The sequence below is a fragment of the Brassica napus genome, chromosome C6 (genome assembly GCF_020379485.1).
Source record: "Brassica napus cultivar Da-Ae chromosome C6, Da-Ae, whole genome shotgun sequence".
Taxonomy (NCBI): domain Eukaryota; kingdom Viridiplantae; phylum Streptophyta; class Magnoliopsida; order Brassicales; family Brassicaceae; genus Brassica; species Brassica napus.
The window spans coordinates 35901772-35914823 of record NC_063449.1 but is presented as its reverse complement, the minus strand read 5'-3'; the positions used below and the strand labels follow the sequence as shown (position 1 = coordinate 35914823).

Below are 13052 nucleotides of genomic sequence, written 5' to 3'. Positions count from 1 at the left end.
GCGGTTTGTATGATTGTTCCGGAACGCTGTCAACCGCTACCGACCGCAAAAGCTGTTATTAATCGTTCAATTAATTTTAAATTATTAGGCTTAATTAATGCAAGGGAGCAAACGACGTCGTTGCAAGTGTTCTCCGGTCTCGTCTTCGGAGAACTCTCTCTCTCTCTCTTTCTCGCCGTCGTGTCTTTTAGGTGAACTCTCTCTCTCTCTCTCAAGCTCACGCGTCTCTGTCCCGTGCTTTCCTCTAAGCTCCAGCGTGAGGTATATCTAATTCTCTCTAATGATTAGTAACCTTTCTTCTAGTGATTATGTTTCTGGGATTGCATCCAAAGTGATTAACTAGTGAATTCGATAATCCTGTACCTCGGAATACTTACTTAGACAAAGCAGCCTGACCTGGGTTTTACTTACTTACTACGATGCCTAATGAATCTGTAATGTAATGTGGAAGTTGCTCTTTGGTTATAAAGTTAGAACCTTTAAGTTCTCTAAAGCAATCTTACCAGTTTCCCACAGAGAAAGCTGGAGTCTTTCCTCTGTTTTCTCTCACTAATTCTTTGTGCTATGAACCTATCTGCAGATAAGGCTGAGGTTAAGGAATGGATTCAAGTGCATGGGAAATCATCCATATACCTGATAAGCCTGCATTCTCACCTGAGCATCAGCCCACCTGTATGCTTTCAGTCTCTTAAGAGTGGTTTCTCATTTTTTTGGATTGATCTCTCAGACGTCTGCTTGTGTGTTCTTTGTACACAGTGAAGGTGTATGCGAGTGTAATCAAGCCCAAATGTGCCAATACTATAGTGAGGTTTGTTATGTTGTTTCCACTCTGATTCATTGCTGTAATCTCATGCTCAGTTTCTTTCGACTCTGAGCTATAACTAGAGAGTTTTTGACTTTGCTATATAATAGGCAGTTATGTAAGATTGCTCCTCTTGAAGATCTTCGTCATGTTAAAAGGGTGCGGAGGAAGATTCTTCCAGATCATGGTATCTCTCATTTTTAGCTTTTTTTTTTTTTTGGTTCGTTGAGGTCTTGATTGCAAGCTTCTTGTACAGGGGAACCTCAGTTGACTGTCATCTTATGTCTAGCACCTGAGCACAACGATCATTCGAAGGAAATGCCACCTGATGTGCAGAAACTCGTCGGTCCCTATGAGTTGAGTCCTTTTATTACGGAAGTGGGTGCTTGCTTTTTCTTTTCTTCTTTTAAGGCTTTTTGTACATTTAGAATCCATGTCAAAATATTTTTTTGCTCATTGATTTATATTTTTGGTTGGATCTTATGTTTCTGCTATAACTACGATAGGTATGCAAATATGCTGCAGTATCGAAAGAGGAGTGGGAAGAACAATGTAAGATATGGCCAACTTCATTTCATCCTCCAACCTAGTAAGCTCCATGCCCTTTTCTTCAGATTCTGATTTCTTGAATTATATTGTGACCAAAAGCTCCATGCCCTTCTCTGCATTAATGTAGCAATAACATGTCTTTATTTATAATGATGTACTCACTTGGTGTTTTCTTTTGCATTTGAAAATAACAGCAATATAGATGGTATAGGTGGATTCAGTGAGGAGGACACACAATCAATCTGCAAGTTCATGAGTGTTGCCATTAACTTGGCAGTTTCTAGTCATAAGCCTGTAAGTATTTTGCTTCTTCCCTTTCTATATGATGCAGTTATGAAGTTCTGGACAATAGATCAGGCTCTCTGTATCACCCTCTCCTATTAATCTGTTTTGATTTTTCACATATCATCCCCTTTTTGTATTGCTTCAATCCGTTTTCTCTTGAACAAATTTCTAAGCTTTTGATGTATTTTTCAGCTTGTAAATGCTGCAGTAATAGTTGATCCTTCAGTTAAGCGGATAATAGCTACCGAAACTGATCAAGTATATCCATCATTTCCTTGCGACATGACTACCTCAGAGACCATTCCCTTCAATGGAACAGGGGAATCTAATCACTGTCAGAGTATAGATAGAGTGATTAACGGTAGTTCAGAGATATGCTTAAACGGCGTACTTGAAAAACTGAATGGTTCGTCGTCTGCTGTTGCTTGTCTGAATCCTTGGCAATGGAGTTTGCATCCACATGATGCTGATAAGTGTAGCCAATGGCACCCTCTAAGGCATGCTTCCATAGTTGCCATTGAATCATCTGCAGCAAGAGATAGGCATCTGTTTCCCAATTCATCCGAGGGTTTTAGTCTGGATCATTCGCAACCCTCAAATGCTGATTCACCAGCTAAAAAGCAGAAAACAAGCAGTAACAGTCCAGATGTAAGTTTATTCCAAACCAACATTTTTGAATGCTCTCCAAGTGCTTTCTTTGACTAGTAGTAAAGCTGTCTCTCTTACACTCTTGAGTGTCACCAATAGGTCCAAAATGACAGCAGCAGAGAAGCAGCTCTTAGAGATGCTTCAATTGAAAAGCCCTACCTCTGCACTGGTTATGACATTTTCTTGCTTTGGGAGCCTTGTACAATGTGAGTTTCTTCATACATATATGCATTACTCTTCTAATAAGAGCAAGTTTTTGAGAATCTGATGAAGTTGTGAATTATGTTCCTGTGTATGTATACAAGGTGTGCTATGGCGCTCGTGCATCAAAGAATAAAACGAATATTCTATGCTTTTCCAAACCCCACGGCAGGCGGTCTCGGGAGTGTTCATAGACTTCAAGGAGAGAAGAGTTTAAATCACCATTATGCAGTGTTCAGAGTTTTGCTGCCTGGTCATGCCCATAATGCACTAGAAGAGATCAAGGGTCTAAAACATGTTACAGCCGAGTCATAGTTGTATCACAAGTTCTACACTGGGAAGGAAGCTGATTCTCTTTGTTCTTGTTCTTTCCAATAACTTTAAGAATCTTAAGTCTTACTGATTTATTTATATAGACCAAAATGAATCTTCAGAAACTTATTGGTTAAATGTGTTTATCTTACAAGGATGCATGAGTTTTGTGAATCGTATCAAAACTGCTATAAATTCATCTCAATACATTTTATTCTCAACACAAAATGAAAAAGAAGAAGAAAAGGAGATAGCAAATGAAAGAGGTCGATTCTGTGTCTTATCAGAACGTGAATGTAACTCTCTTTGAGAACATTTGCTACCAATGTGGATTCACTTGACAAATGAAACTACTCTTTGTATCTCATCGTGTCTTTCTCGAACCCAATGGTTGGGAACTGTTTAGCATATTCTTCAACCATCTCACGCAGCTTTGCCATCTCTGACTGTAACTTCTCATTTGATTGCATTGTTGCTACAAAGTCCTTCAGCTTCGTTCCTGCATTACACCATTCATAGATCCCCCAATTTTCAGAGAGCGTGTCAAAAAATAAATAAAAACGGAACCACTTATTTATATACCTTGAGACTCTGCCTTGATCTTCAAGGCTATCTTGACGGCTAAATCAAAGTATTCAGCCACTTTTGCAAAATCTTCCTCAATGAATCCTCTTGATGTCAGAGCTGGTGTTCCTGTTAGAAGAACATAAACGATTCTTTCAGTGATCACCAGGTCCCTAGTAAGTACCAGCATGAACATGCACTACTTTTTTGACATACTAACACTTTACTTCTTTCAGTGTTATTTTAAGAGCCTTACCCATACGGATGCCACCAGGAACCATAGCAGAAACATCACCGGGAACAGTGTTCTTGTTTGCTGCAATATGTACTGATTCTAATACTTTTTCCACTCTTGATCCATCTATTCCCTGCAAAAACTCAATTTCGGATGAGATCATGCATTGGCAGAGAAAGTTAGCAACACCTATGCACTGCTTAGTGAGGTTCAAAGTACAGAAACAAAACATTTAGATTTGAGTAGCTACATGCAGTGTCCGTAAAAAATGATATCACACAATACATATGAGAAGCAAGAAGCCATACTTGTTTTAGTTTATCGTATTAAAACCAAATTCTTGAGTTTTAACTTATGTTCTCTACAACCAACCATATAAGACGAAAGCCAGCATTTCCATCTAGACATTAAAGGGTTCATACAATAATAAGATAAAAGTGAGAAGTACCTTATTTTTCAAATTCACCAAAACTAAGTGATTCTCAGTGCCTCCAGACACTAAGTCATATCCTTTTGATAGCAAAGTCTGCAATTACAAAAGAAAAAAGAGATGATTACACTATGCTTATACTCGGGTGTTCCAAACATGGCAGGCTATTTGAGTCATTTCAACAAAGAATATGACAATCAGCAAACACGTCTCACCTCTGCGAACTTTGAACAATTACGGAGAACTTGATCCTGGTAGGCCTTATACTCTGGTGTTTTCACCTGTAATGAAGGAAATCAACAAGTCAAAAGCATCATCAAAGCGAACAAGAAAATCCTAGATTAGACCTTAACCAGAAGTGAGAGGTGTTCATGGGTAAATGTTAGACAATAGAATATAATCAGTAAAAAGAGTTTGATGATCGAACCTGCTTCAGAGCAACTGCTAGACCTGTTATAGTGTGATTATGTGGACCACCTTGCAGTCCAGGAAAAACAGCTGCGTTAATTCTGTCTTCATAGTCATACATGACCTGCCATGTAGAGATATGATTAAATACAACTAAAATTAGCCAGACAATTCATCTAAAACATGACTTGAAAATTGAAGTCCACCTCTTTTCCTTGTTTGTTAACCTCTTTCAACCCCTTCCTAAAGAATATCATAGCCCCTCTAGGACCACGAAGCGATTTGTGAGTTGTAGTGGTAACAACATCTGCATACTCAAAAGGAGAAGGAATCACACCAGCAGCCACCAACCCACTAATATGAGCCATGTCAGCAAGCATAACCGCCTTTTGCTTGTCACAGACCTGTAAATGTGTAATGAATCATCTTGAAAAGTGCAATACACATTTAGTTAACATGCAAATTTGGTGCTTATACTTCATCACACTCAAGAGTAGAGACAGTGTTTACCTTTCGAATACGTGCATAGTCATATAGACGAGCATAAGCACTTGCACCCGCAACAATAAGTTTCGGTCTGAAAAGCACGGCACTCTTTTCTAGCTGCGAATATATGATACCAACATGTCTCAGTGGTATATTTGGTAACGATTATACCATTAAGCATTAAGTTAAGATGGCTATTAACTAGCAAACCTGATCATAATCAATGTAGCCAGTGTTCTCATCCAATCTGTATGGCATTGTCTCAAAAAAGATGGATACAGCAGATATTTTCTTCGTGTCAGTCTGCACAATGAAAAGAGAGGGAAAAGGATACATTATCAATTCCACATGGAGATGAGAGTGGAAGCCGAAAAACTGACACTATGCTATAGAGATTATATTCAAGGTTACCTGATAACCATGAGAAAGATGGCCACCGTGAGGCAAGTCAAGTGCCATGATTCTTTCGTGAGGTTTCAGAAGTGCGGTGTAAACTTGGAAGTTAGCTGGTGATCCTGATAAAGACTGCACATTGACTACACAAAAAAAAGAGTAGCTCATGTCACAAGTGTCACCATTATTGAAGTTTGGTTTCTAATAGGATATGTTTAACTATGTCAACTGCATAAACTAGTAGTACCTCCCCATTTGTAAGGATCTAATTGAAAAGCTTCAAGTGCGCGTTTTTGACATAATGACTCAGCCATGTCAATGTACCTATTTTGACAAGATGGAAAACAATCTTGACGATCAGAGACTTAACAACAAAATGCAAGAACACCGTTGTAAGTATAACAGGGGCAAATGTTATACATACTCATTGCCTCCATAGTATCTAGCACCAGGGTAACCTTCACTATACTTGTTAGTCATAACAGAGCCAACAGCTTCCATAACCGAGGCAGAGGTGAAGTTCTCTGAGGGTATAAGCTCAAATCCCTGAAAACCAAATCAGTATAAAGCTTCCACCTTTCAACACCCTTCAACGTGAATAATCAAATATAATAACCTTCCATTGCCTAGCCTTCTCGAGCTCGATGATATCTGCGATTTCAGGATCGATTTCTTCAAGAGGTGCATTGAGTTGGCTTATCCACTGATCAAAGAAACAAAGATATAAGCTGATCATTATAAAGCATCTCTGATTCAATGTAATATGTAAAGCACAAAAGATGATATCTTTACAGTGGAACGAGATCTCTCCGAGGCTGGCGTAGACGACTGCGAAGTTCAAGGGATCAGAAATCTAACAAAGAGGATAGAAAAAAAGATAAAATCAGAATATATAACCATAGAACGGAAGGAACCGCCATTGGAGAAGATGGGCTTCTTGAGGGAAGAGGAGAGTCTGCGAAGAGCCAACGACATCGTTTCTTTCTATCTCTCGTCTGTCTCTGCGTTGTTGTGTGTGCTCAGGACACTGCGGTTTGTGGTTGGTGAGAGCGAGCAAAAGGGGGCTTTGTTTCCTTTTATTTTATTGGGTTCGGTGGAATGCAACGTCACTTTGACGTAACAAATCACCCACTCGGATCTCCAACTTCCGACACTTGACTGTGCGTGTGTGATGGATGATCAGGGCGATGAAGAACATTGATAGATCCGGGGACATGGGGGTGGGGTGGGTTCAGGGAACTCCCTCTCTCGTTGGGCTTGGTAAGACTCAAGCCCATATCCATTACACTACCTAAACTCACTTATGTTGTATGAGCTCAAGACAGAGAGATAGCCCTGGGAATTTGCCATTTCGGTTCAATTCGGTCCGGTTCTTCGGTTCTAGAGCTATAAAATCAGTTTTGAGTATATATGAAATTCAGAGGGTGTTATTGGTTTCTGCATTTTAATGGATTTGTAAATCCAAACTAAATGTAGTGTTATTGGTTCTATTATTTTAAAATTCACATTCAAATTAATAGTTATTGGTTTTATGATTTTAAAATAAATTTTAGAATCATGTTTTATTCAATAATAAAGATTTGTGTATGAATTTAATTTGAAACTGGATTTGATTGGATTTGTAACTATTTTTAAGAGTAAAATACAAAGGATCAAATATTTGGTTTAACCTTGTTAATTTGGTTGGATTTGTTTTATATTGTTTTTTTTTCATTCTTTATAGTTTTGTGTCCCAACAAACATCTATTGATGCATTACTTCAAATTTTATACATTGTTTTTTGCTTATGTTAAAACCATGCACTAAGCACATGTCCATACAACATATTGTATAATGCATACGATAATGAAAAAGAGATGCAACCAGAGATGTATTCCATATGAACGTATCCCCACCAATTGTGTGCGACCAACTTTTGATGCTTAGCAAAATGAAAAAGAGGTAAGAAAGATGATGAATGGTGGAGAAGATGAAGTCGTCGATAAGTTCCGAGAATACTCCGATGAGATTTCTGAAAATATGACAAGTAAATCTGTTTTGTCAGAAATTTTTACTTTTGATCCGATCAAACTTCCGATAACATGGTGAAAAAATAGTTTGATCTGAAATTTCTGAGGAGATGCCGTGAAAAATTTGTTCTGACAATCCATGTTTTTGGAAGTTGCAGTCGGAGAACATAATGTTCTCTTGTAGTGCTTTATTTATGTCTAGTTACAAATCCATTGATTTATAACAATTCATTGATTTGATTTTAAAATACTCATATCAGTAATTCTCAAATCTATTTTATTTGATTTGAAAATCACTGGATTTATGGAAGATTTCTAATAAGGAGAATTTATAAATCTACTAAACTACCAGAACCAATAACCCCCACTCAGTTTGCTTTTGGTTTGATTATTTCGATTTTCGGTTTGTTGGGATAACAAGGTTGCAAACCAACTAATATCCAAAAAACAATTTTCGGATCCAATTTGGCTCCCGTTCAGTTCCAATTTTTGGATAATTTCTATTAATTTGAGGCAAGTTTTCGGATAATTTATAAGATAATTTAGATAATTTAAAATAATTCGGATAAAAACAATCAGATGATTTGGGTTTTTGGGTAATTGGGTTTTCCGACTCCAGAAATATATATGATCTGTACGTATATTTATGAAATCCGGTTTGGTTTCAGTTTTGATTTGGTACAGTTCAGTTTTAGATAAATGTACCCAACACTACAAATCGGTTATCAAGACACATAGATTGGCTTCCAAAGTAAGTAACTCAAGTATCTGAATGGTGTTCTTACCATAGAGTGCTTCCAGGTGGGGAAGGTCCTTCTCCTTCAGTGTTGTATGTAATGCTTGCAAAAGACTTTGGTCGAGAAGGGCATCTACATCCTTAGGGGTGAGATTATTCTGCTTCTCAGTATTAGCTTCATTAGCAGAAACTTCATCTGCTAAGTTCAGCTATGGGGTAAGATTATTCTGCTTCTTGTCTATAATCCTGAAGGTGGTTAAATTTGATCTTTATCTGAACTAGAATTTTTATTCTGTATAAAATATTCAACTGCCTTTACAGTACAAACTATAAAGACAGACCAAAAATGAGGCTCTTGTCATCAAAGCGACAAAACGAACATAACAAATATAGAGCTTATCAATAACAGAAGCCAAGCCAAGTCGGCTTGCTTCTCTGCTAAACCTATCAACTTCCCAAGAATCACGGCTACAATCGCCATAGCCCCAAACCCAACACAGATGGTGAACACAACCACACCTTTCTTCTCCATCCACTCCATCTTTTCCAAAACTTCCTCCAACTTTTCCATCACTTTCTCCTTCTCATTCTCACCCTTCTCAAGCTCTGTCTCCACTTTTCTTCTCCACTCTCTCATCTCCATTGCCTCTCTCTTCATCTTCTCTTCCCTCTCCTTCATTTCATCTAACTCTAGTCTCATCTCCCCCACCTCCTTCTCTCTCTTGATCGCCTCTGCATCCATCTCCTTGAATATGTTCGTGTATCTTAAACTAAGTTCCTCCAAGTAACTCTCCAGAACTGATAAACTCAAGTCCAACGACATTATCTTCTGCATGAGTATCTTCAGCACTGTGTCCCCTGGCATCCTGCTTCCTGGTTGGTGATGTTTCAGCTCTTCCACTGTATCCATCAGCTTCTTTCTCTCAGTTAATACTTCAGCTTTCACAACCCCACTCTCTGGTGATGTTTCTGGTTCCTTCTCCTTTTGTTTACTCCCATCCTCTATCACTTGGACTGGCTTCTCACTGTCTCTTTCTTGAGTGAGTCTCACTATGTTTTCGTCTTGAATAGATATTAAATCCTCCAGCATTCGTTCCACAGCGTCCACTCCATAGACTTCTAGTAAACTCAAGGTGCAGTAAAACTCTGAACCGTAATGACTTAAGAAATTCACCTTTAGATATCTCACCCATTGAGGATCCACTAGTGTAAAGTTCTGCTCATTCTTCATGTTCAAAGCTGTGAAGTTCCCAAGATGAACCCAAGCATCACTAGGATAAACCAACGTTCCAAGAATCTCAAACTCCTTCAGATTAGATGAGTAATGCTCAAAGTTTGCAATCTTGATTGTGTTCACCAGTGTTTCTTCTGAAAGTTCTATTACAACGAACTTGTCTTCAGTGGAACACGGGTTCATGAGATACTTGTCGTTGTCTGGGCTTAAGATGCTTGTGGCTCCTTTTGATTCCTTGTTAGAAGATAAGACCTTTGCTCCTTTTGAAGCGGCTGCGTAGTTGTACTCTTTTCCACCAGGTTCCATCCTGTGAATCACACCGCTGACTTGGTTTGCTAAAGATTCATCTTTAGAGTTTGGAACTCTGCTCTTGAACTCATCAAAGCCAAGTGGAACAGCACGAGATACCTGGTGAAACTTTGAAGTACTGGTCTCTGTATCATTCTCTGGGCCTGTGTTGTTATTAACCATCTCACTTTGCTTCACAAGCGTAATGTCTTCTTTGCTTTCTGTAACATTCCCATCAACTGTGTCTTTGATTTCTTCTGCTGCAGGTATATGAACAGAAGTAGACTCTAGTGATGGTGCATCAACATGTTCATATGTATCATCTGCACTAACATCATCTTGATCACCATTTTGTACCGAACCGGCTAGAGAATTCCCTGAAAATGCCCAAAAGTAAGCTTTTAATAAGCTTAAGACAAGATGAAAAGAACAATAGTAGGTGTATAAAAAATTCATGATTATTGTTTTTCCAAAAGCATATGTTACCCCGGTCCATAGCATAGGCAAAAGAACTGGTTGCTCAGGGCATCACAATTTTATGCGACCAGTTTATATGAAGCAAAAGGACACAAACTTTTATTTAAGCGTAGGATATTATGAAAATTTTAAAATGTCAGACCCACACTACAGTTACCATCAAGTCAATGAGCTTAAAGTTTACCTTTGTGACCATTTCCATGACTGATCCATAAAGTAGATAACAAGAGAAGCCCCCATACGAGAAAAACGAGAGACAATGAAACTTTGTAGAGGCGATTCCTTCCTTTAGAAGCATCCTCAGAAACTCTTCTTCTAAGCAGAAGAGCTCTCCGTGATCTTTGCATTTCACATCCACTCGAGAATTACCAGATCACTAAACGAAATACTAAATGAATAGTGCACTCCTGTGATTAGAGATATGTATCAGCAACACAAATAAAGTGAGTTATATATAACTACGACAGCCAAGTAAAGATTTACAGACATGGCCTGTTTATATGACTTGTAACAATTACTAAATAATCAAAACATATATTTTTCTTAATCAATTAAGGGGCCGAATGATCCCATATATATTAAAATTAAAATTTAGAGACCCCATGCAAATGTTTCATGCCAATTGCAATGACCGGCTCTGTTTACAGATTCAAGCAAGATGAAAAAGCACGAAGGAAACTAGCATATCATGTACATATCCCCAAGTGATTTCAAGAAGCTAAACAAAACCCAGAAGAAGAAGACAACGACATACGAAATTTACTGGGAAGTAGTCGAGTGAGACATTACCTAAGAGAGTATCGGAGAAAAGGGAGCTAATAAAACTCTGTTTCTATTCCCTCGCTTATTGAAGAAGACAAACCAAAGGGAGGGAGACTCGGAAAGCTTCTTCTTCCTCAACAACCCTTGTCAAGCACTGATCAGCGAGGAAAATTGACAGAAGAGAGAAAGATGGGTATATAGAATAGCCTTAGGAGCGGTCTAATTGAGTGTATGTAAAATGGTACCGAGTCAACACTTTTTGAATCTTGCAATTTATTAGTTTCTTTTTTAATTAAAGTTTTCTTTAAATTCTGTTTACCTTACCTTCTAATCACATTATGTGCTAGGCTGTACACATATTTTTTAAACATAAAGAAATAGAAATAACAATTGACAGAAGATAAAATGAGTATAGAAATATGACTTAGGAACAATGTATTTAGTTTTTTTTTTTTTTTTTGAAAAAGGCTTCGTATTTAGTTTATACTTTACCTTTTTAATCCAATTATGTGCTTAGCTGTAACCAGAATTTTTATTAAAAGAAAAATTAAAATAGAAATACCGTCATTATCTGTACGTTTTCTTAGGAGAATATTTTCATTTCGATTTTTTCATATTACAAATCTTTATATAAATCCGCCCATGCATGAATATTTGAAATTCAGATTTTATAGATATCATTTCGGTAGTCAAATCTCACAACACTGTTAAACACTTTCTAGGATTTTAATAAACAAACAACAACAACAAAATATTATGGTTATTTAAAATTTGGATATTCAAAAAATAAAACCATATATTTGTTATTAAAGTTTTAAACATTTTCACGGATATCTAAAATTTCAAATCCAATGTATATAACAAAATTGCACATATATGATCCAATGTACATACCAAAGAAAAGTACATCTCTTTTTTATTATTTGAAGAACATTATTAACAATTAACCTTATCTCTATGTGTGATTAACCAAAATGCCATTACTTATGTGTCATCATGAGAATCATTCTCACAACCTTTATTAAATAATCCTTCCTTGCCTAGACTAATTACATGTAATGCCATTATTTATTATTTGGATCCTTTCATACAATATACAATATGAATCTTTATTGCATTACTAAAAACCAATTGATAGTTGTAAATAATATATGAATTGTGATTACATTACTAAAATTATGGTGTACATTGACGGTTATTAACAATACACTTAGACAACTACGAAGGTTGTCTTTCCCAAATGTGGTGTGGCATAATATTAGTATATTTTTCGATGTGTATACTGCATTATTTTACAAATTCGTAGTATAATATTAGTGGATTCTTCGATATATATGTTGTATTATTTTATAGAAGTTAGCATACATTTAGTGTATTTGTCTTAGCTATTATATCATGGCTATATAACAAATTTCGATAGCTAAGACAAAAATCCATATTTTTATAATATATTGTTAATAATCATGTTCTTGAGTGATTGTAAAATACATTCAAGAACGAATTCCATATTAAATTGTTTGCAATCCCTTAACTTTTGCAACAAGTCATTTTTATTACAAAATTAACATAAATGCTGACAGACATCAATTTGGAAATTTATATAATTCTTTCCGGTTAAGTTTAAAGTCAAATATCATGTTCTTTACGATTCATAAATGATACATGACATTTTTTAGGGACACGATTCATAATTATGTTCTACTATAAACATTGGTATGTGCCATTAATTTTGATTAATTTGTTTTGTATTTGATGGGATACGTGACATTTATTTTGGGATTGAGCAATCCCAATAGAAACTCGATTATATTGTAAAATCAAAATATCGTATGTAAAAATTTTAAACGCAATCTCGAGTGATTGTAAAATACATTCAAAAATGAATGACATATTAAATTTCTTTCAATCCTTTAACTTTTGCAACAAGATTTTTTTTATTACGAAATTAACATAAATGACATATTAAAGGAATGACATATTAAATTAACATAAATGCTGACAGACATCAATTTGGAAATTTATATAATTCTTTCCGGTTAAGTTTAAAGTCAAATATCATGTTCTTTACGATTCATAAATAATACATGACATTTTTTAGGGACACGATTCATAATTATGTTCTACTATAAACATTGGTATGTGCCATTAATTTTGATTAATTTTTTTTGTATTTGATGGGATACGTGACATTTATTTTGGGATTGAGCAATAGAAACTCGATTATATTGTAAAA

The 13052-nt window shown here is 36.3% G+C and overlaps 3 protein-coding genes across 3 annotated transcripts; 1 reads left to right on the top strand and 2 right to left on the bottom strand.

Annotated features, from left to right (window-relative positions):
- Window positions 1-103: 103 nt before the first annotated feature.
- Window positions 104-2951, top strand: BNACNNG17020D (tRNA-specific adenosine deaminase TAD3). The gene is made up of 10 exons (XM_013842454.3): window positions 104-261; window positions 581-672; window positions 757-808; window positions 913-989; window positions 1059-1180; window positions 1309-1391; window positions 1546-1645; window positions 1829-2284; window positions 2384-2490; window positions 2590-2951. Exons 2-10 carry the CDS (start codon window positions 600-602, stop codon window positions 2798-2800), a joined length of 1281 nt encoding a protein of 426 aa, XP_013697908.1. The 5' UTR covers window positions 104-261; window positions 581-599; the 3' UTR covers window positions 2801-2951.
- On the bottom strand, window positions 2909-6507 carry LOC106401847 (serine hydroxymethyltransferase 2, mitochondrial). The gene is made up of 15 exons (XM_013842453.3): window positions 6211-6507; window positions 6106-6141; window positions 5930-6016; window positions 5738-5859; window positions 5561-5637; window positions 5332-5456; window positions 5131-5223; window positions 4945-5037; window positions 4641-4838; window positions 4454-4558; window positions 4242-4307; window positions 4045-4122; window positions 3618-3729; window positions 3380-3490; window positions 2909-3296 (listed from the first exon to the last, which is right to left on the bottom strand). The coding sequence occupies exons 1-15, from the start codon at window positions 6286-6288 to the stop codon at window positions 3148-3150; spliced, it is 1530 nt and encodes a 509-aa protein (XP_013697907.1). The 5' UTR covers window positions 6289-6507; the 3' UTR covers window positions 2909-3147.
- A 1589-nt stretch (window positions 6508-8096) lies between these two features.
- On the bottom strand, window positions 8097-10419 carry LOC106353727 (SUN domain-containing protein 4-like). Its single transcript, XM_022689583.2, has 2 exons — window positions 10242-10419; window positions 8097-9957 (listed from the first exon to the last, which is right to left on the bottom strand). Exons 1-2 carry the CDS (start codon window positions 10402-10404, stop codon window positions 8420-8422), a joined length of 1701 nt encoding a protein of 566 aa, XP_022545304.2. The 5' UTR covers window positions 10405-10419; the 3' UTR covers window positions 8097-8419.
- Window positions 10420-13052: the final 2633 nt, after the last annotated feature.